A 23,024-nucleotide genomic window follows, 5' to 3' on the forward strand; every position below is an offset into this window, starting at 1 on the left:
TTTAACGCAATGAAACGAATTCTTAAAATATTGGACATCTTTATCTTCGGCACTTGGCAATTTAATTATATATTCGCCTGTATCCCAAATCGATCGGAGCTTGCTGTTTCGTTCTTATCTAGTGCTGAGCCTGCTGTGTATCCTGCACGAAGCAATCAACTTTGCAGCGAATGAAACCGGGTTTCAACAGAGGTTGCAGGGATCTGGTACCTGTAGCCAACAGACGGGTGCTGGCTCACCTTCAGCTTCGTATGTGCACTTTTGTCTACAAGTTGTGCGAAATCGTAGCCTTGATGCGACTACGCGGCGACCGGTTACTCTGGGGTTCTGCAACGACCTTGAAAGCGGACATTTAAGAAGTAGGGACAGACCTGCCTTCTCCGCCACACGTGCTCCAGCTCCAGAGACGTCGCGTTGCTGTTACAGCCACCATGGGGTCCTCACCGCTGGCGCTAGTGCTTCTCCTCGTCGCCTTCGCCGGCGCCGCTCAGCTGCGTGAGTGCTTACCGTGCTGGTCCGCAAAACTCAGACAGCCGCGTGGCGTTCTGAGCTGAGGAGACCTGTACACTTTTGCGTCACTACTGCCGTGACCAACAGCCAACAGCCAACAAGGTCTCCATTACCGTCGTTTTCATTTATCGTGGCTCTTTGGATACGTCCAACAGATGCTATTGCCCTTCTAAATTGAAAGTGCTTTTTCATTTGGTGACCGGTAACCCACGGTTACTGTAGCACATATTAGGCCTTCTTCCCGTTTAATTCACGTCTACAGTTCGAGAAGAAATATTGCCTAAAAGCCTTAATACGCCCTTCGCGATACTTAGAGGAGTGATACGCAGAGGACAGCAGTGTATTCTCAGATTTGCCAGATTTGATTCTTGAATCTTACTAGCAAGGGAACCTCCCCATCGCACCCCTCTCAGATATAGTTATAAGTTGGCACAGTGGATAGGCCTTGAAAAACTGAACACAGATCAATCGAGAAAACAGGAAGAAGTTGTGTGGAACTATGAAAAAAATAAGCAAAATATACAAACTGAGTAGTCCATGCACAACATAAGCAACATCAAGGATAGTGTATTCGTAGGAGCGCGTGGTCCCGTGGTTAGTGTGAGCAGCTGCGGAACGAGAGGTCCTTGGTTCAAGTCTTCCCTCGAGTGAAAAGCTTGCTGTCTCTATTTTCACAAAGTTATGATCTGTCCGTTCGTTCATTAACGTCTCTGTTCACTGTAATAAGTTTAGTGTCTGTGTTTTTCGACCGCACCGCGAAACCGTGCGATTAGTAGACGGAAGGACGTGCCGCTCCAATGGGAACCGAAAACATTTGATCGAAAGGTCATAGGTCAACTGGTTCCTCCACAGGAAAACACGTCTGATATATTCTATACGACAATGGTGACGGCATGTGCGTCACATGACAGGAATATTTTATCGACCCACCTAACTTGTACACTTGGCGAATGGGTAAAAAGATTCTTCTACCTTGCCCGATTTAGGCTTTCTTGTGGATGTGATAATGACTCCCAAAAAAAGTGATGAAAACATAAGAGTTTGTCACATAAACTGCAACAAATGAATGCAACAGTTTCACAGTCTCACCGTTTTCCTTGTGCTCTGTCAAAACGTATGTTTTTAACGTTTTCAAATTTTTCCGTTTGTAGACCGTCAAATCCTGCAAATGTCCAAGCAAATCTGAACATGTCCATTAATTTTGCAGAGCGAAGTTGATTATGTGTGAGTGCCTGAACTTTGATAATTAACGCAAGATCACGTAAACAGTACTGCTCTGTGTACCTGTGCAGCTTCGCAAAATAATAGAATCTTTTCACAAAGTATTTCACTTGCCGAAAACCAAACACATCTAACGGTTGCACAAGAGGTGTACAACCTGGAGGAATGGTAATCACGTCTACTCCCACACTAAAATTGTCTGAAAACAAAAAATTAAACTTTTCACTCGAGGGAAGACTTAAACCCAGGACCTCCCGTTCCGCAGTTGCTCACGCTAACCACGGAACCACGGTGCTCCCGAGCTCAGACTGTTGCCTATCTTGCTTAGGAACTACTCAGTTTGTATATTTTGCTTATTATTTTCATAGTTCCACACAACTTCTTCCTGTTCTCTCGATTGCTCTGTGTTCAGTTTTTTAAGGTCTATCCACAGTGCCAACTTATAACAAAATCTGAGGGGGGTGCGATGGGGAGATTCCCTTGTAAGGGATTCACGAGATTGTTTGTGTCAATCTGCGTGCGTTTGCCAGTTCAGGTCTTTCAGTATCTCCGTGACGCCCTCCGATGACTCCAATAAACGGGTGACCAACTGTGATGTCCTTCCGTGTTCAGAACCCTCTGTTAATAGTAATTTGTAGAAGTCCCACACAACTGAATAATTTTGTAAAATGGCTCACAAAATGGTAATAAAGTAGCGAATCAGTATTGCAATTACCTGAAACTATATTATCAGCTTTAATCGCACGAAACAAATATGGCCACGACTTCAGTGAAGAAAATGTAAGTTAAAATGTTAAAATCACTGCTGTGTGCATGTACATCTGTATGATCACTCTGCAACCAACAATTAAGTTCCTGGTAGACGGTTCATCGGATCACGTTCGAGCTATTTCCCTACTGTTCCACTCTCGAACAACGCGCGGAAAAAGCGAGTGCTTAAATCATTCTGTGCGAGCACAGATTTATCTTAATTGTTATGGTGATCATTTATTCCTATGTAGTTTGGCAGCCAACAAAACATTTTCGTCCTTTGAGGAGAAAGTTGCTGATTGGAATTTTGTTGCGAAAACATCTTTGCTTTATAGGCTGACATCCCAGGTAGCGTATCATATACGTGGCTTTCTCTCTCCTATTTCGTGATAGCACAAAACGAGCTGACCTTCTCTGAACTCTTTGAATGTCCTCCATCAGTCCTATATGATGCGTATTCCACACCTCACTGCAATACTGCAAAAGAGACGGACGAACGTTGTGTAGGTAGTCTCTTTAGTAGATCCGTTGCCTTTTCTAAGTGTTCTGTCAATGAATCACAGTCTTTGGATTATCAGTGGGATCGTTTCTTCTTAAGTAATTAGCAATTCTAATATTTAAGTAATTTGTAGATTTTACAGCCTTTATATTTGCGTGATTTGTCATGTAGCCAAAATCTAGCGCATTCCTTTTATGAATCGTGTGGAAGACTTCACAGATTTTTTATTTAGAGTTAATTGCCACTTTACGCAGCATGCAGATATCTTGTCAAAGTCATTTTTTCGTTAGCTTTGATCGTAAGATGAGTTTACATGACAATCCATGACACCATCACTCGAAAACAGTCTCAGAGGTATTCTAATGTTCTCATGTAGATCATGAACAGCAGATGGCTTGTAACGCTTCCTTGCGGAAATCCAGATATTGCTTCTGATTTAATCGATAATTTTACATCGGTTACTACGAACTGTGACCTTTCTGACGAAGCCGTTGCAACTGAGTCGTCAATCCATAACACGCACTTTGATTGGAAGTGTCTTGCGAGGAACGGTGTCAAAAGCCACCTGGAAATCTAAAAATACGAAATCAGGTTGACATCCCTTGTCGACAGCGCTCATTAACTCCTGAGAATAAAAGTCTGTGTTTCACAAGAACGATAGTTTTAAAATCCGTAGTCACTCTTTGTCCTCAATCCTTTACTTGAGAGGCAGTTCACAATGTTCGAACATAGGGTATATTTCAAAATCCTACCGAGAATCGGTGTTGGTGAAATGTATCTGCAATTCAGAGAATTGCTCATATTTTCTTTCTTGGGTACTGCGGTGATTTTTGCAGCTTTACAATCTATAAGGTGCATATGATTGTTAAGTACAGAGCTAATGTGTCAGTATACTCTGAAAGGAAATCGAGTAGAATACAATCTGATTTAACCTGCTTCGCTACAACAAGGATATCTACATCTTATTTCCTCCTGTTGGCAGTTGTTCTGCAATATTATCTTCGTCTTCTTTGGTGAAGGAATTTCAGAAAACCATATTTAGTAACTCTGTTGTATAGGCTCTATCTTTAGTAACATCGCTATTGGTATCGCACGGGGAAAGTATCGACTGCGTCTTGCCGCAGGTGTAGAGTACATTCGACCAGAATCCCTTTGGGTTTCCTGCCACATTTCGAGACAGAGCTCCGTTGTTGAGACTATTTGAAGGAATATCGCAGTGAAGGCCCATAGAGTAAATATCTCTGGAGTGAGCATCCACATGCGCAGAACAGATTTTTTGTTGTCAACATACATTGCCGGCCTGGTTACGTGTTCTAGGGACGTCGTGTGTTTGTCCGTATAGCGCCCTGTACGTTTAGAATGCCACTACATCCCTAGTACAGACGGATTCGTTCAGTGATTAGCACACTGGATAGCATTCGGGAGGACGACGGTTCAATCCCGTCTCCAGCCATTCTGATTTAGGTTTTCCGTGAATTCCCTAATTCGTTTCAGACAAGTGCTGGGATGGTTCCTTTGAAAGGGCACCGCCGATTTCCTTCCCAATCCTTCCCTAACCCGAGCTTGCGCTCCGTTTCTAATGACCTCGTTGTCGACGGGACGTTAAACACTAACCACCACCACCAGACGGATTTTTTCCGTACGTCTCGTGGATTATTTATATTTGTTGCCCAGACATTTTAACAGTATCCATTTAATACCGGGAATAAACCAGCTACGTAACTTTTAAGGGCAAGTGATATTGCATTCTGCTTCTTTGCGATAGGTCTCACAGTTCAGATGCACTCGGTTTTTGATAGTTTTCGGTATGATACGGCGCTTTATAGTATTACAGAGCATGACGTATATTTTTGCAGTGTCAGTCATGCAAAACGACTTGACAGTACGCTAGTACTTTTGCAAGTGTCCGAAAAACACCGCATTTGCCACACATTAGCGACTATACCCCTGCTAATTCGCCCTTTTTTCTGCTATTACTGCGTATTTATTTTCTCGTTTTTCCGACCTAAAGCACATTTCTTTTACTGGTGACACTCTGAAGTATTTATTTAATGCGTTTTACGTACTTGCTCCCAGTTTATTAAATAAATAGTAGACTGAGTAATCTATATACATAATCGACAAGTCACTGATAAATGCATAGAAGATAGCATTTGCTGAAACAACTAGCCATTCCCTTTCCTGTTCCACTTGCAAATTTACGAGAGGAAGCGATTGTTTGTAAGGTTTTGTACGAGCCGTAATATCCATTATACAGTCATAAAATTGTAGAAAAGTAGGTCTCATACTAATATGGAGGAGGAGGAGGAGATTAGTCATTAGAAGCGGAGCGCAAGCTCGGGTGAGGGAAGGATGGGGAATGAAAGCGGCCGTGCCGTTTCAAAGGAACCATCCCGGCATTTGCCTGAAGCGATTTAGGAAAATTACTACTGTGATAACTACAATTACATCTACATGGTATGTAACCATGAAAAGGTAGTATCCCCCCTTTCACATATTTTTCTTTGCATCCGTAGCAACAAGAGTACTTCACCATCGCTGTTACTCTATCAACAAACGGTCAAACACAACAATAAATTTTGATATTATAAACTTCAAACGCTGCGGAAAGCACACACTCACAGCGCAGTCCCAAAAACACGTGACAATCCTGGTTTAATATTGACAACGTGCGCATGTGAAGGCCGCGCTGAATTTTGGGCTCGTGTAAAACTTCACAGATCTTGGTGGATCTACATTCTTTTAAATTTGGCATGTTTCTTTCGTTGCTTCTGTAACAGTGTTCTGACCTGTTTTGTGTACCATGTGGGGTCAGTGCCATCTCTCATTATATTACACTGAAGATGGTCACACAGCGACCAAAATCTAGATTTGCAAGAAACATTATTTGTGAGTTTTTGCTACACGCTTAATTACTTGAAATTGTATACATTTACTCTCTGCCTAAATAACACCGACGCCAAATAATATGGTAAAAGCCCGACCCAGTGACACTGTATGACCATTGAATCTCGTTTAAACATAGTTTCTGTAGCAGGTGATGGTTTTACTAACTCGCTGTCTAAGTATCTGCACTACAGCTTTCGGAAGCTCAAATAATTCACGTATGTGCTAGAATGACAACCTGTTGCCACAGACAACCACTGCGATTTGAAATGCTACTTCTTCGCTCGCACCAAAATAATTCAATACGAGATCACTAATTCTATTCAGACTATATGCCGCTAGCCTCAATATTGCTTTTGTCTATGGGAGGCGACCTAAGACACACACATATGCATACATTCACACTGACATGAAAGCAGATGGAAATTTGATATAAAAATACTTGGGCAGATAAACTGGAGACTACTGAACTGACGTGTGTTATTATATGCAGGGTGTCTTTTTTTGTATAGGACTAAGAGTGTATAAATCAAAGTGAATTATCTACTTGTGTTGGTCCAGCGGTATGTCAAGATCCAATTTAAATAAAGATCGCAACAGGGACATTCTATAGAAATATTAATACTGTTGCATGTGACACCGTGTCATATCAGTCATACTCTGTTTTTGTCAAAGATAAGTTATTTACATTAACCATCTGGAAACTACAGTGTAACAGAATGTTGAAATGGCAAAATTTTTGTTCTATTTAGTGCTTTACAATTAAACTTATATGTTTTCACAGTCCACAAAAGCAGCGTGACTATAGATTTAAATGTTGAAAATTTAATTTTGACAGGAAAATGTTTGGAGTAACTATTATTCTTTCACGTAACTGTTGAAAATTCTCGATGGTCTTTTACTAATGTAACATCAGAAAGTCTGCTTTGAGATAAACATAAAGATGCAGAAAATAATGTCTGCCGTTGAGAGGAATCATTGTCATTTTTCTGGATTCATCTGGGACGCCGTTTTTCTAGCTTAGAAGCACTGGTTTCATCGCATGGCAGACGTTCGATGACCCATGGGAGGAAGACAATATGCCACGATGCTATCTTCTCAACGAATGAATTAAATAAAAAAAACGCAAATAATACCCACTGCCGCTCCGATGACATTATCGTCGACGAATTCTCATTGTGAAAACCTTTTAAATCCCAGTAGAAATAGTTTGGGTCTACAATGTGCCGGGGGTTGCAATGTAAGCGTTATTTCATGCAAATAGCTATGGATGGTCGTGTAATGATTTATTTAAAAAACATGTCCTCAGTTTATTAATATCTTTCACAGCTAATGCACACTTCGGGCCTCATATAAACTAAATTAACGACAGCCAATCTATTCACAGTTATCCTCTTACGATTACTAGATAGCCGATAACAGCCACTTTTCGCAACACCTTCCGTATTACCGCTATAGTTTCCAGTCCCTCCTCAACCAAAATAAAGTTGACACCTGTTCAGTACACTGCCTCGGCGAGTTGCCAGTGTACTCGAGTTTTCTGCTGACGAATAGTTCTCCTTGTACGTTCGTTGTCTTGATAAAGTTCTAATCTTCTGTGTCGATCTACCGTCAAACTCTATTGTGTAGTAACTTACCTCTTCCATTTTTTTCTCTTGTAATTTTCACTGCAACAGTGCAGCTAGGACGGCTGTTTGGGGAATACTTCCGACCCGTTTGTTTCTATGTATTCAAATAGTTTCTCCGTGTCACTACTGTGATTATCACGTCCACAGACAATCTTCTGACTTTCACCTAAAAGAAAACTGTCTCATTTTCTGGGAAATTGCCACTCTTTTCACAGATTAAACTATAAGTCTTCATCCATCCATTATTACACGACCGAGCCCCAGCACCAACTAAGTTCGCTTGCCACGTCCTTCTTAACAAAATTTAGCACTGATAAAACTTTTTCTACCGGACTAAAGAAAATTTTCTGCATAAAAGTTGTATAAAATTAAAGTTACATAGAACATTATTAGAAATTAACGTGATACATCAAATTTCGTTTACATGCAGGTGAAAATGAAAGGTGAATTACACTTGTGCAAAATATATGTAGTAATTATTGAAAATAAACTGTTTTGTTCTGTGCCAGAGAAAATAATATTTCTAGTCACAAGACTGTTTTGTCAGCTACCTCTTCTGCTGACTAATCGCATTTTACAAGTACCTCATCAATGTACTGCAGTCTGTTATCTACCATGGAGCCCACTGCATTTTTTTCATATCCCATAAATTGTTACACGCAGATATTAACATGAGTATACTGATTAAAATTTCGACTCTTTGATACTGTAATTATAGAGCACTTTTTGCCTTTTTGTAAAATGCAATTTTTTATGTTTATGAACATTCAGAGGAAGTTGTCAGTCTTTGCAGCAATTTTCATTCATATCAATATGTCACTGAATATTTCTTCAGCTTTTTCAGACATTAATTCATTAAAGAAAACTACATCAGATAGGTAAAGTCTGTGATAACTTTGGTACTGACTAAAATAATGGTTCCAAAATTTCCTGAGAGCATTGTCCCTGAGTGTAAGCAGATATCAGTTAATGTCCTCAGTCCTTCTTCTCGCATCATCAGCGTTACCGGCTAAGTGAATTTTAGAATGAAAAAGAATTCCCTTCGAACAGAAGACAAGCAAAATTTAGTTTTTCTAGCTGATTAGCAACTTTCAGTGCCTCGCGAGTGCTACGTAATAGTCATAAAGCCGGCCGCGGTGGTCTCGAGGTTCTAGGCGCGCAGTCCGGAACCGTGCGACTGCTACGGTCGCAGGTTCGAATCCTGGCTCGGGCATGGATGTGTGTGATGTCCTTAGGTTAGTTAGGTTTAAGTAGTTCTAAGTTCTAGGGGACTAATCACCACAGCAGTTTAGTCCCATAGTGCTCAAAACCATTGGAACCAATAGTCATAAATGAAAACTAAGCGTCGACAATGGGGGTAGAACTTACTAGAAAACATGCTTCTTCTACACCAATCCTCTCCCTACCGATATCTTATATTCCCATATAAACCAATCAAATTGACATGTGTGCATTATACCTACTGCTTTTAAATCACATGGTTGCTGGTCTCCTTACTTCTGAAAATATAGGAACTGGAAGTTTTCAGACATACCGCTAATGCCTTGTGCTTGACCAACGCAACCAATAATAACTATAATAATAATAGTAATAAAAACCTAGGAGCAGTGCCAGAATATTTCAGTTTGCATTGATAGAATATCCATCTGGAAAATACAACAAATTCTCCTTACTAGGATATCAAGAATTATCTGTGGATACATCATGCAGTGCCAGGGGCTCGGCTAGTGTCCAGCTGGTGATAAAATATTAAATCCAGGAGAACGAACTCTTTTATTGTATTTATTGTTAAAAATATGTAAATATCACGAAAATTATCAGTGTTTGAAAATACAACAAGGACAGATAGAAATATGCTCATCAAGTGACGACAGGAAGTAACAACTACATAAGATGTGGAAATGCACAAGTCTTCGGAACCAGTGGCTATTTCTTTTGGCAGGAGGTTCTAAGGGAAGAAAGTATAACAATAATACTGTGTAGGCGCTATAACAGTGAACCAGCTATTACGTGGTTACTGTTGTTTAGTTTTATTTTAGTTTAGTAATGTCATGTTCTGTAGATCATTTACAAGATTATTTTATCGATATTATGAGGAAAAAGTCGGATTACAAGATATATATATACACACATGAATAGTGCTAATATTAATATTACTGAAAATTTCAGTTCTACACATGCAACTACATTTAGAGGTACCATTTTTTTACCAGTTTTCAAACAGAAGCTCGTTCATGGAATAGAGATTGTTGTCCAAAAGAAATGATTTTAAGCCAGATTTAAAACTAGATCTGCTACCTGCCAATAATCAAATGATCAAAGGTTTTTGTTGCTGAATAATGTACTTCTTTTTGAGCAACTGATAGCTTCAATAACGGATAGTGAAGGTCATTTTTCCCTTTAGTGTTATATGTACGAGCATCACTGTTCTTCATGAATTGAGATGGATTATTGATACTGAATCTCATTAGCCAACATATGTAGTCTGACGGTGCAGTTAAAATACCCAACTCCTTGAATAGATGTCTGCATGACGTCCTTGGGTGAACAGCATTATTTATTCTGACTGCTATCTTTTATACAATCAATACTTTATGTCCTTATACCCCATAAAATTATTCCATAAGACGATAATGAGTGGAAATAAGCAAAGTACGTTAGGATTCTGATCTGTTTATTACCAAGACTGGTGACTATACGAAGAGAGAAAGCAGCAGAACTTAATTGTTTGGGAAGCTCAATAATATGCTTCTTCCAGTTCAAGTTGTCATCAGTGTGAACTCACAAAAATTTGGAGAAATCTACCCTGTTAACTGAGCCTTGGTCATACGCTACGTCAGTTATCGGTATGACTCAATTCAGTGTACAAAATTGGATATAGTGAGTTTTTTTCAAAACTAAGAGAGACTCCATTTCCTGAGAACCTCTTAATAATTCTGTGAAAGATTTCCATAGCAATATCCTTAGCTGCTTTTTCTGGAGTTGGATTTATCATAAGACTCGCGTCATCTGCAAAAAGTACTAGTTTTGCATGCCGAGCATTAAGTGAGAGGTCATTCACATGAATAGACACAGCAGAGGACCAAAAATTGAACCTTGTGACACTCCCTTTGTGATAACTCCTCGTTCACTAGGATTTACCACCCTCCCAACATTATTTGTGTTATTCAGCACATCGTTTTGCTTTGCGTTCGTTAAGTATGATTCAAACCAGCTGTGTGTGTAGCATTCTGTTCCATAGAAACTGAGTTTTCTCAGAGTGTAGCGTGATCCACACATTAAAATACCTTGGAAAGATCACAAAATATACCTACTGGAAATAATTTGTTATTTAGGGCTTGTACTATCTGATGGGTAAATGTGTAGATAGCATTCTCAGTCGATTAACCTTTTCAGATTCCGAATTGTTACATGCTGAGTAAAGTCCGCAATGAGATTGGTGTATAATTATTTAAGTCACTCTTGTGACCTTTCTTATGAAGAGGGTTGACAATTGCTTATTTAAATCTGTCTGGAAAAATTCCCCTTGACACCGAAGCATTACAAATATCACTAAGGAATCCATTTATTAAATTAACACATTACTACAAAATTCTGTTAGAGACTCCATCAATACCACATGAGCTCTGGTTTCTCAGTATATTTATAATTCCCTTAACTTCAGTGGGGGATGTTGGTGCTGTTTTTAAAGGCCTAAAGTCCCGGGGAATTACATTTTTTAACTGTTTTTTGCTTCTTGAACTGAACCCATTAATCCTAATTTTACTACTACATCCAGAAAGTGATTGTTAAAAATACTTGCAACTTGTGAATTATCACTCACAAAATCATCATTTCGCTTTATTGTTATGATATGCTGCGCCCTGCCAGGCTGCCCCGTCTCACGTATGACAATATTCCATATAGTTTTAATCTTACTATCTGCGTCATTAATTTCTGCCAGAACACATAAGCTTCTCGACTTTTTAATGACCTTTCTTAAAATATTACGATATCTATTGTAGTAAGCAAGTAATGTCGGATTCTGACTTATTCTGGCATGTACATGTATTACTCTCTTCCTCTTACACGATATCTTAATTCCCTTAGTAATCCATGGCTTACTTGACTTTGTAATGGCTTTTTTGGATAACGTTTCAGGAAAGCAACTCTCAAATATTGAGACAAATTCACGGTGGAATAAATTGAATTTGGGCATCAACATCATTTTCTATGCATACTTCATTCCATTCTACATCCTCCAGGCTACTCTTAAAACTCTGTATCCTGAAACTTCCTGGCAGATTAAAACTGTGTGCCCGACCGAGACTCCAACTCGGGACCTTTGCCTTTCGCGGGCAAGTGCTCTACCATCTGAGCTACCGAAGCACGACTCACGCCCGGTACTCACAGCTTTACTTCTGCCAGTATCCGCCTCCTACCTTCCAAACTTTCCAGAAGCTCTGTAAGGTAGGAGACGGATACTGGCAGAAGTAAAGTAGCGAGTACAGGGCGTGAGTCGTGCTTCGGTATCTCAGATGGTAGAGCACTTGCCCGCCAAAGGCAAAGGTCCGGAGTTCGAGTCTCGGTCGGGCGCACAGTTTTAATCTGCCAGGAAGTTTCATATCAGCGCACACTCCGCTGCAGAGTGAAAATCTCATTCTGGAAACTCTGTATTTTGTTCGCGTCAATAAGCCTCCCTGCCTATTATGAACCTGTTTCAAGCCTGTAAGGTGCTATATGTGTATTTCCATTTACTGTGCAACATGATCAGTTTACCCATTATCAGCTGCTTACACGTTAATAGTTTCTGCCTGAGGAGAGTGTATGAAAATATTATCGATAAGTGACCTACTATCCTGCTGCATACGAGTTGGAAAATTTACTACAGATACTAGATTGAAACAACCAAAGATTGTAGCTCATTTTTCCTATCCATATCTTTTAAGAAATCTAAATTAAAATCACCACAAACCACTAACAGGTTCCTTTCTGTCCGACAGGTAGCTCAATAATGCTTCTAGGTTTTTCTATGAATAGCTGAAAGTTACCCTGAGGGGATCTGTAGATTGTTACAATTACTATAGTAGTAAATTGCAGTAGCAACTAAAAACGCACATGCTTCAAGGATCAGATCTACAAAAAACAAATTGTTTCAATATTTCTGACTTTATGTCCATTTTTTATATATGTAGCGACTCTTCCTCTTTCCATGGTGACTATATATGAATAAGATGCTAATCTGTAATCCCTTAAATTTAACTTCTCCATCCCTGCCGTTACATGGTGTTCAGAAAGATAGGAAACTTATATACCTTCAGAATTTACCAGATTTTCTAGGCATACAAGAAGCTCATTTATTTTATTTTTCAATCGTGTAATGTTCTAATGAATCACACAAATTTTATTTCTTTGGATTCTGATTCAAACATTATGGCACTGTTCTGTTTTAATATCTTTCAATAGTCTCTGTCTGTAACCTGACTCTAACCTAAAAAATGTGTCCCTCTGATGCCAGTAATCACAGGTATTTTGTCTTGTGTGCATGTGGCCCCCCTTACGTTTTCTGCAAGAAGATCCACTAATCTATATTTCTCCCTCCTATTCAGGTGCAGGCCATGACTAGTGTAGCCCCACCTCCCAATTGCATCATCAGGCACAATACAGATATGAGATTTAGTTTCTGCCAACAGTAACCCTCACAGCTCTCTGTTAACACAGTTGACATCCGTATTAATCCAGGGCTGGTCATAGCGCTGCAAAAGATACACAAACCCCACATGAGCGTGAGCTGTTGCTGCTCCTATTGCATTCAGCTCACACCTAATACCATAGTCCGAATTGCTAGCCAGGCTGTTTCCTGCTCCTCCTACTCTACGAACATGGTCCTCACCATCAAAATCTTTGCACAAGGCCCCTAGGTTTTCTTTAACCTGGCTAAGCTTAGCACAATGCTTGTGACCTGGTACTCGGCTCCTAGCCTATCCTGTGGCAACTGGCCTTGAGCTCTCCCGTGACTGCTACCTAACAACAGGACTCTTTTCTTTCTGCTTGACTTTACTCCCGACCTAGCATTACAATTGTTACTACGAGATTGCTGCACCCTACTTTGCTCAAAAACTGTTTGAGGCTCTTCTACGTCAGGTAACAAATGAAACTAATTGCTCACAGAAAAGTGATTTCAGGGGTTTCCTCCTTCTGACTAAGACTTGTTACCTGTTACCAGCTCCCATGGTCTCTTCCCCCTTCAACCTGTCTAATTCTAAGTACTCCATTTCTATTCAGCCTGAAGGGGACAAATGTTTTTTCTCTGTTCCGCGATTTTCTTGTCACGGCTATATGATCTACAACTACATCGGCGAGCCTCATCTGTCACTAAAACAGCTTCCCCGTTGCTATCACCCCAGAGAAACACCAACCCACAATCCTGACATTTCACTCTCGTGCTCACTAATCTACGACAACATCCACATTTGTCACACATGACGGTAGATTAAACAATACAAATTGCACTACAAACAATTCCGCTACATCAGTTAATAACTAGTAGAGAGTAACTTAGCCTTCAGTGAGATGAGCAGAGAACTTCTGGACGTCAGGCGAATGTAGCACCAAGCGAATGTAAACATCGTGAAATTAATTGCTAAAAAAAAAAAAAAAAAAAAAAAAAAAAAATCAAATGGCTCTGAACACTATGGGACATAACTGCTGAGGTTATCAGCCCCGTAGAACTTAGAACTACTTAAAGCTTACTATCCTAAAAACATCACAAACATCCATGCCCGAGGCAGGATTCGAAGCTGCGACCGTAGCGGTCGCGCGGTTCCAAACTGAAACGTTTGCAAACGCTCCGCCACCAGCGGCCGGCAGTTAATTGCTGGCGTAGGTTACAGTGGCGGAAATCACAAAACGAGTAAGAAACTAAAGAGGCTCGATATTTTCTAACGACAAATTTGAACAGGCGCTATCACTGAATACCAGATCGAAAGAGGAAGGAAACCGGCCTCGCTCTTTTGAAAGGAACCAGGCCGTCGTTTTGCTGAAGCGATTTAGGGGAACCACGGAAAATATAAATATGGATGATCGGACGGGGAGTTGAACCGCGCTCCTGCCGAATGTCAGTCAACTGTGATAAATCCTGTACCACGTCGCTCAGTTTACTCCGTGTGGTACTATCAATAGTGCCGTGACTTCATGAAGTTTAGTATGAGTTTCTCCTCTCGTTTATCGTTTAATGCTGGTATTATCGTTCGATATATATATGTTGATTGCAGTTGATTTTATTTATGTATTTCTCGTCTTCAAAAGTTGTGTCACATCCTAGGTAGTGGAAGTGGGACACCTATTCTGTTATTATATGATGATTATTCTATTATATGATGGTTATCCTTGTTCTTATGGGATGATTTCCTAAAAACGACATTCTTTTTATAGTTGGTGGTATCTTCAGGATCTAATCTGTCATTCACGCATTCCGTAATTAAGCAAGTCGTTGATGTAAATGTTCAACAGTATTGCTAATGTGCTACAGCCTTGCCTTATTCTCTGGTTTGTTTCTAGTGTCAACTTTTGTTAGTATATATTCTTATTTTTGTGCTTTCACCTTGGTATACTTATATCAGGCACCTGGGGAAACATCTTCTTCACTATTGGCCGGAGGTTTCCTGTGATGTGGATGGGTTCAAATGATTTTTTGGGTGAATCTGTAAATTATTTATTTAAAATTTTTCCCCATCGCCTGTTGGTGCTGGGGCTTGAGATTTTCGGTGCAAGATTCTCCAGTAATTTTGTCTGCCGTTTCACGGGCAGGAGTGGCTGACGTCGCTCTCCAGTGTAGGAGGCGTCTTCAAACATGCTGTCGAAGAGACAGGAAATCCAGAGATCCATCATGAAGCTTATTTCAAAACTTGTCTTCCGTTACAATTTTTCCACCCGCGGTCCTCTCGAGTGCCACAGTACCTCCTCATGAACGGTGAAGAACACTGTCCGTTACTCTGTATTTATTGATATGGTTGTTTTACTATATTTTTCCATTCTTAAATTGTATATAACGCCTTCGATTAGACATTTCAGGTTAGTTCTTAACATTCTTCGGTAGCCTATTCTCACAGTTTCCAGTTTCTCATTTTCTGATCTTGTTGCTACCCACGCTACTGGTTCACGCATTTAGGAGCTCCGTATGCAAACTATTAACCCAGTTCCATGAGCAGATAGCAGCGGAACTTAACTAGTCGAGTGGGCTCATGAACTAACTACTCGAAACAATTTGCAGAGAATACGTTTAGCACAATTTCAAATAATGTTTTATGTCTACCTCCACGCTTAAACATATATTTTCGAAAGCATATGGAGGGGTAAGTGAAATCAACACCAATTACAATTTCACGATTAGCGTACTTGTTTGAAATTAGACTTAAGTTTTCTGTGAAGCTTTCAGCATTTGTGTCCTCTGCGTTGGGAGATCGGTAGAAAGATCCAGTTTTTTTTCCGGTTGTCTCTACATTAACTAACGGGAACCACTCACTTCAATTTTGCTACAAGTCAAACTACTTCTAACAGCAACAAACAAGCCACCGCAAACTGTATTAACCTGCACTTTCTAAACAATGTCAGCTCCTTCTCAAAGTAGTCTGCTGAAATCTCCTGCTTTAGCCAGCTTTGCCTAAACGATTTGAGCACCAGTGCTCTCTATTAGCGCTTGGAGCTCTGGTACTTTTCCAACACAGCTACGACAGTTCATTTCTCTGGCAGCCTTTACCACTTCTGATACTCACTCGAAACCAGGTAGAAAGCGACACTACCTGAAGTTGACAGCGGCCTGTGCTGTTCATGGCCTCCAGAAGGACCCGCTCCACGTCTGAACTGACTCCACCCGGTATACACACAATGTACACAATGCATTTCTTCCCCTCTTCAGCAGCTACGCCCCTTAGGTGTCCAATAAAGCGCCAAACGTCGGAGCCAATAATCCCACAGTCTGTGACTGTCCAGATCTTGCAGAGATAGAGGTTTCCTCTGAAACTGACAATCGACTCCATGTTGCTGAGGGACAGTGTCAGTCACTGACACCGCCTGGAACCTGTTTGTCAGGCTAACCAGGGATACCTTACGTGTGGCCCCCTGGAAAGTCTTTCGCCGGCTGCCGCGCCCATAGCCGACTTCCCACTCTACCACGGGTGAGGAGGTAACCTCAGTGCGAGCAGTAACTGGTCTGGACACCAGTGCGGACTAATCGGCTGACTTGTGGGTCGTGCTTGACGTCGGTTGGATCCCCACAGCCAGTCCACAACAGTGATGCCTATCCACTGCAGCTTCAAGCAGTGTAATTGAAGGCAACACAGTCAGGAGGTAAGAGCGACGTATCGCCAACTTGGCTCGTATCCACACTCAGCAATCACAACCCCTATCCATACTAACGTTCGTGGAAAACCACGCTGCACAGAGAAATAAACGACTATAGCGTATGCCACGAAACTCTACTGTAGACACTCACGGAAACGCAAGAACTCTGTCTAATAAATTTGAGTAACAACAGAGATTCGGAAACTAGACTACCAAAGCACACAGGTAAGACCAAATAATTCTCTCCTGTTTAGGATCTCGTAAGACGTCACAATATCAGTGTCTAGTAAATATTAAATTAACATGCAGAAATCCAAAAACCAAACTAACAAAGCACATAGATGAAACCATGCAATTCGCTCCTGATTAGGAACTCGTAAAATGTCACAAAATCGGTTACTTTCCTGTTGCTGCTGTTGCTCAACCACAAGCTGCTGGCTGACAATTGTTTTAGTCCATTATGTGGAGCACTAGTGCAGTTGTCTTGTTACACATCACACCGTAGCTATTTCGTAGTAGTTATTCCGAGTCTAATCCTTTCGTCTGGCGTACCACAAGTCTATATTATTTGTGGATCTCTCGTCTGAGTACCCTTGTGTGGGTATGATGATGAAATGAAGTAACGAGAACTACGCGAACAACAGGTCTATTATTTGTGGATCTCTCGTTTGAGTCCCCTCTGTGGGTATGATGATGAAATGAAGTAAGGAGAACTGCGCGAATATTGAGTACCCAAGCAGAGAAAGTTCTCAGTCCAGCCGGAAACAAAACAAGAGACTCGAGGATTTAGCGACATCAACTCTAACCAGCATACCACCTCAGCGCATACATTTTTCAACTGCCCCGTTGATATTTATCAACGCCTGTAAGCAGCTAAAGGTCTGATTTCATTGTAATTTCAGAATTATCTGTGGTGTAAACTGTAGGCATATGTGAGCAATAGACATTCGGTCGTGTTTGGTTCGCATTCACCTCTGTTATTTCTGGTTTCGAGGCCGGCCGGAGTGGCCTAGCGGTTCTTGGCGCTACAGTCTCGAACTGCGTGACCGCTACGGTCGCAGGTTCGAATCCTGCCTCGGGCATGGATATGTGTGATGTCCTTAGGTTAGTTAGCTTTAAGTAGTTATAAGTTCTAGGGGACTGATGACCTTAAAAGTTAAGTCCCGTAGTGCTCAGAGCCATTTGAACCATCTGGTTTCGATGGTGAACTATCGAAGGTAGTTTGTGCCCCTCTGCTTTGTTGCTAGCAGTACAGAAATCTCTTTTCTGCTCTCACGTCTACTTTTGTTGTTTATAAAGTTTTTTTTACCTTACTTAAATGCTTAATTGTTATACAAAAGCCAAGTTAGATGTAAGTGGAGCGCAGAATAACACCAAAGGATATGAGCCAGGAGATCAATCCCCAGAGCAGGATTGATATTCGTATTGAACAGGGGTGGCCTAGAATTCGTCTCACGAGCCATACATTGGCACGAATTCAATAGTGCTCAGCGTCGGTGGCACACTTTTTTCCCTCCACCACGCCATGCTGTCTGAGCTCTAGGAGGGAGAAGAGGGGTAAACTGCATTTAAATGGCAATGCAGTCCCATGGCATAGCACTTGGTTTTATATTTTACGTGTCACAACAACACAAATCACAGAAAAAACTGATTTTCAGTCTTATTTAATAATTTTTTGTGCACTTAAGACATGACAAATTTTAATCGTGTAAAAACTGGTGGCATGTGGCAGACACATAAAAATTTATGGATTTTAGCACCCAGAATGCGACGTAATCGTGAGATATTTAGTTTCATATTGGAAAAACGTCTTTCACACACATATTTTAGCAACTTCATTATGGGGGTTGGGAGACTATAAGAGAGGAAAACATTGTAGGCTTCCTGGACCGTTTTAAGCGGTTTCTATTTAAAATGGGGATTAACTTGCAGATCGGTACGTTATATCTGCACTTTCAGGAGTGCTTTCAACTCAAATGGTAAACGATTTCGAAAAGAGTTCTGAAACAGAGGTGTGATTGGCAGTGTCCTCAAGACGGTTAGACAATTGTCCTTGTGCATGCTTCAACACCAACATGAATTTTTCAAACCTCACGTTTTCTTTAACGTCAGTTACCATTGGTAACTGGACTATGTTTCTCAGATTGCGTTTCTTTTACTAAGCGATTTTTTATGAAAATGCAAACCCCATCAAATCAGAAAGAAATTTTTCCCCGCCTTGGAGTGTCTTCCTGTGGACAGTGTGCAGTCAAGACCACATGAAAGGAGAGGTTAGCAGTCCATTTCGGATGTTCTGCGTTTCATTCCTACACTCCCGTTTCCTTCATACTTTCAACAATAGCAAATTTTAAATCGAAAAATAATTCCAAGCCCAGTGACTTTAAAAACATTTATTGCAGATATGGAACCTAGATATTATCCTTCAGCTGCATCGAAAACTGCTGGAACAGACAATAGAATCACGTACGACTTCAGAAACTTCACTATTCGTATCACTGATATCATCATGAGCTCTTTGCGTGCAAATTTAGTACAAAGTGCTTCTGGATGCACAGAACATTAAATCCCGTCTGTCGATAGTTGTAATTTCATGCTATTTCATTGTCAGCGAAACTTTTAAACTCTTCATTATGTTCGATTCCATGGGAGTGATTGTCCCCTACGGCCGCGATATAATCCAAAACAGAAAGACGTATGAGCATCGATCATAACGTCACTTGTATTTCTTATTGGATGACAATTCAGTTATCATCAGCGCTTTATAAGTAGTCATGTAGGCTGAACGTAATTATAAAGACACGTATTCGGATCTCACATACTGAAATTGGAACATTTGTCGTTGTAATTACGTACATTACTACTTACGACGCACGGATGATATCTCGACTGTCAGTTGAAATCTAGATCTCTATTGGAATAAAGAGGCAAATCGCACTACGGCTTATGCTGACACGTATGAATGTCCTTGAAATTCTTTCTTCGTCGTATTGCAATATCGTTTTATAGAAAATACTCAATACCCCTTGGTTATGAGAGAGCATAATACACACTCAGAATTCTCATCCCTCTCTTCTGTCATTCCCACTTATTTTTAAAGGCTTGTACGGTAGATCGCTGGACAGTCTCTTTTCGTGCCACGAACAACAAGTGAAGGGTAAATCGCGCTGACACCACGAATCTTCCGAAATGAAGAGAGTTCGCCGACCGAAAATTGCCACTCCACAATACTGAAAGAAGTGTGGTGATCCTCCGTGGACTTCAGAGATCGACCGAGAAAAGTCGAGAGAGATCGACCTAGGATTGCAAAAGGCCGGATCACCCTGCCTGCTTGGAGTTTTACACGCCGTAGTGAGCCCTGGTAACTGGTTATAGCACATGTAGCGTCCTATACAAGACTGACTGCAGTTACTTGCTTAGCTCCGTGCTGTTATCAGATCGGTGCATGTGAGGCGCAGTCGTAGCCCCAAAACTACTAACTACTGTGCTTCTGTTCCTCTTTCGATCATATCAACTAGCATGCTGCCAATGTCGGTGTCAGCGTGGGTGAGCAGACGGATTGGCAGTATCTCCACCAGCCGTCAGCCCCATAGGAGAGCATGCAAGAGCGATGGAGATGGCAGCGTGGCCCCAGCAGTAAACTACCAGACAGTCACACGAGTGAGAGAAGGATGAAATGCAGGTAGTGGTTCCATCTCTACGGGTCTCAAACTGTGATCCTGTCACTCACCCACGTTCGAGTAGGGGCATGGGAGCAAAGACTTTACCGTGCTGCGGGAGGCATGAGGAGAGGGCAAAAGACCCTGATGGAGACGACCTTGGTGTCCTGCCTGAGGGTCAGAGGTGTAGGAAAGAACAGGGAAGTCAAGCAGGACGGCGGTTGGGGCCGTAGGTGTTTGCCGTGGTCGATCAGGTGAACGTGCCCAGCCGTTATTTTGATCAGTTGTCGGCCTTTGTAGTGTACGACGAATACCTTTGGTCCACCCAAACCCGGAAAAATGTCCTTGGTTTAACACTGGCATCCTTTGTGTAAACAGGTCAATATACCTGTGTGGGATATAGGATGTTGAACAGGGTGAGATACCTGCACCTGTGGAGTGTTGCTCTTAGATTGATCTCGTTGTTAGGGATGGATTAATAAGTCGTGAGGAATCTGTGCAAAGCGTTCTTGATCTACGATGTCCGCAGGCCTTCTACATCTGAGTATTGAAAGTGTGGGTCACCTGTCCAGCCTCCATATTGAATATAGGTGGAAAAGGATCAGGTAACATCTCAGTGGCGACAAAAGGCCTTGATCTGAGTCAATGTAAACTGGAGCCAATTGTCCAATACTGGGATGCAATAGTGAAAATTCTGTCAATGTCATGGATGGTAGCAGGGGTGGTAGTGGACAGCAAGCATTTACAACAGAAAGTCTGATATGGCGTCCACAAACTGCAGCCACAGATCTCCACGAAATGGCTCTACGAAATCAAGACTGCACCCTCTCCAAAATGTGAGGGTGGAGTAACGGCGAATTGCGCCAATCTGGGGCTGTCTAATTGAGGGAGTAGGCACAGCTGGAGCACCAAGCATGTTAAATGTCGGCATCAGTGCCGGGCCAGTGACCTGCCTTGTCAACGGCTTCAGGCACATCATTCTCCTCTTTGATGCATGAAGCAACTGAATGATTCTGTGCCAGATTGGTCACAGAATGACGACCTGGCAATCACACTTCTCTATGGGCAATATTAAGACATCCAGTGTGTCGAGCAGCCAGTAGGGCATGCGAAATAACTGCAACAAATAGGGGTGGCCAGGCAGAATACATATTCTGGTTATCCATTCTGGAGTGCCGAGAAAACTTTGCATGATCAGGGAAACGTAATGACTCCAAGTGTACCTCAAGCACCCTTAGCGGAAATTCTTTCCATTTAGTGGTTGATTGGTTGTTTGGGGAAGGAGACCAGACAGCGTGGTCATCAGTTTCATCGGATTAGGGAAGGATGGGGAAGGAAGTCGGCCGTGCCCTTTCAGAGGAACCATCCCGGCATTTGCCTGGAGTGATTTAGGGAAATCACGGAAAACCTAAATCAGGATGGCCGGACGCGGGATTGAACCGCCGTCCTCCCGAATGCGAGTCCAGTGTTTCCATCTACTGATTAAGGGTAATATTGATAGCGATCGAGTCATGCGTCCAGGCAGGAGGGAGATGAAACATAAGGCAACTCCACTGCCGTGTTGACTGGCGAGGCAGAAATGGATTTCACAATCAGTACCTAATGAAAAGCAGTGTGCAGCACTGAAGCCATTGTGATGTGTGATCTGATAATCTAGACCAATGGCTAAACAAGGAAGTCAAGAGTTGTGTGCGAAGTTTGCTGTCATACAACTAGACATGCATTTTCTTGACTCTATAAATGATTGCCAAAGCTTCCATCACAATTTTGAAATAGTTGACCTGTACAGTGTTTAACGTTTTGGAGTTGAAGGCAACTGGGCGTTTTGAATCATCTGTCAAGTTGTGTGACAAAACTACCGCAGTGTCGTGTGGAGACGCCTCTGTCGCCAGTATCGATGGCAGACGATTGTATAGGGCTTTAGACACAGAGCCATACTGTCGTTGAAAGGCCTACTAAAAAGTGGCCTAAGACAGGAATTTGACGCTCTTCTTCTGCAGCTGATTGAGAGGAGATGTTTAAAAAGATATTCATGATTTTTGTGATGTCTACTGTGCGTCGCCTTCGTAAAGATGATATCGTCCTAACTGTTAACACAGTGGGCAATGACTCTAGTCGTCCGTTACAAATAATTTGAGAAATGGCGAGCGCACTCGCAACGCTAAGCAGCATTAGGTTGATCTTGTATAAGCCGAACTGCACATTTAAAGCTAGCAACTGCCGTGAAGCCAAATCATATTGACTTCGAGGTACGCATTCATCAAATCAATTTTTCAAAAACTTTATTACCAGCTATTTTAAACAACAACTCCTCTCTACAAAGCACTGTGTACGGATCAGTGCTAGACTGTGAGTTAACAGTGGACTTAAAATCACCACCAATACGTAACGAACAGTTCCATTTCTTAATGATAGCCATACGCGTTGCACATAGACTGAGGGAAGTCTGGGAGAGAACTCCTTGGTCCTGAAGCCTTGTGAACTCCACCTGAACAGCCTCATGAACCGGAAACGGCAGCGGTCAAGCTCAGCAAAAAGTTTCAAGGAAATTTA

The 23,024-nt window shown here is 41.5% G+C and overlaps 1 protein-coding gene across 1 annotated transcript in view; it reads left to right on the forward strand.

Annotated features, from left to right (window-relative positions):
• The first annotated feature begins 386 nt into the window (after positions 1 to 386).
• Positions 387 to 23,024, forward strand: part of LOC126284728 (protein takeout-like) — a 57,391-nt gene continuing 34,753 nt past the window's right edge. The window contains exon 1 of the mRNA XM_049983862.1: positions 387 to 495. Coding sequence (XP_049839819.1) covers positions 432 to 495 — 64 coding nt within the window. The 5' untranslated portion in view covers positions 387 to 431. The remainder of the gene's footprint in view (positions 496 to 23,024) is intronic.

Source organism: Schistocerca gregaria, chromosome 8, assembly GCF_023897955.1.
Source record: "Schistocerca gregaria isolate iqSchGreg1 chromosome 8, iqSchGreg1.2, whole genome shotgun sequence".
NCBI classification, from domain to species: Eukaryota; Metazoa; Arthropoda; class Insecta; order Orthoptera; family Acrididae; genus Schistocerca; species Schistocerca gregaria.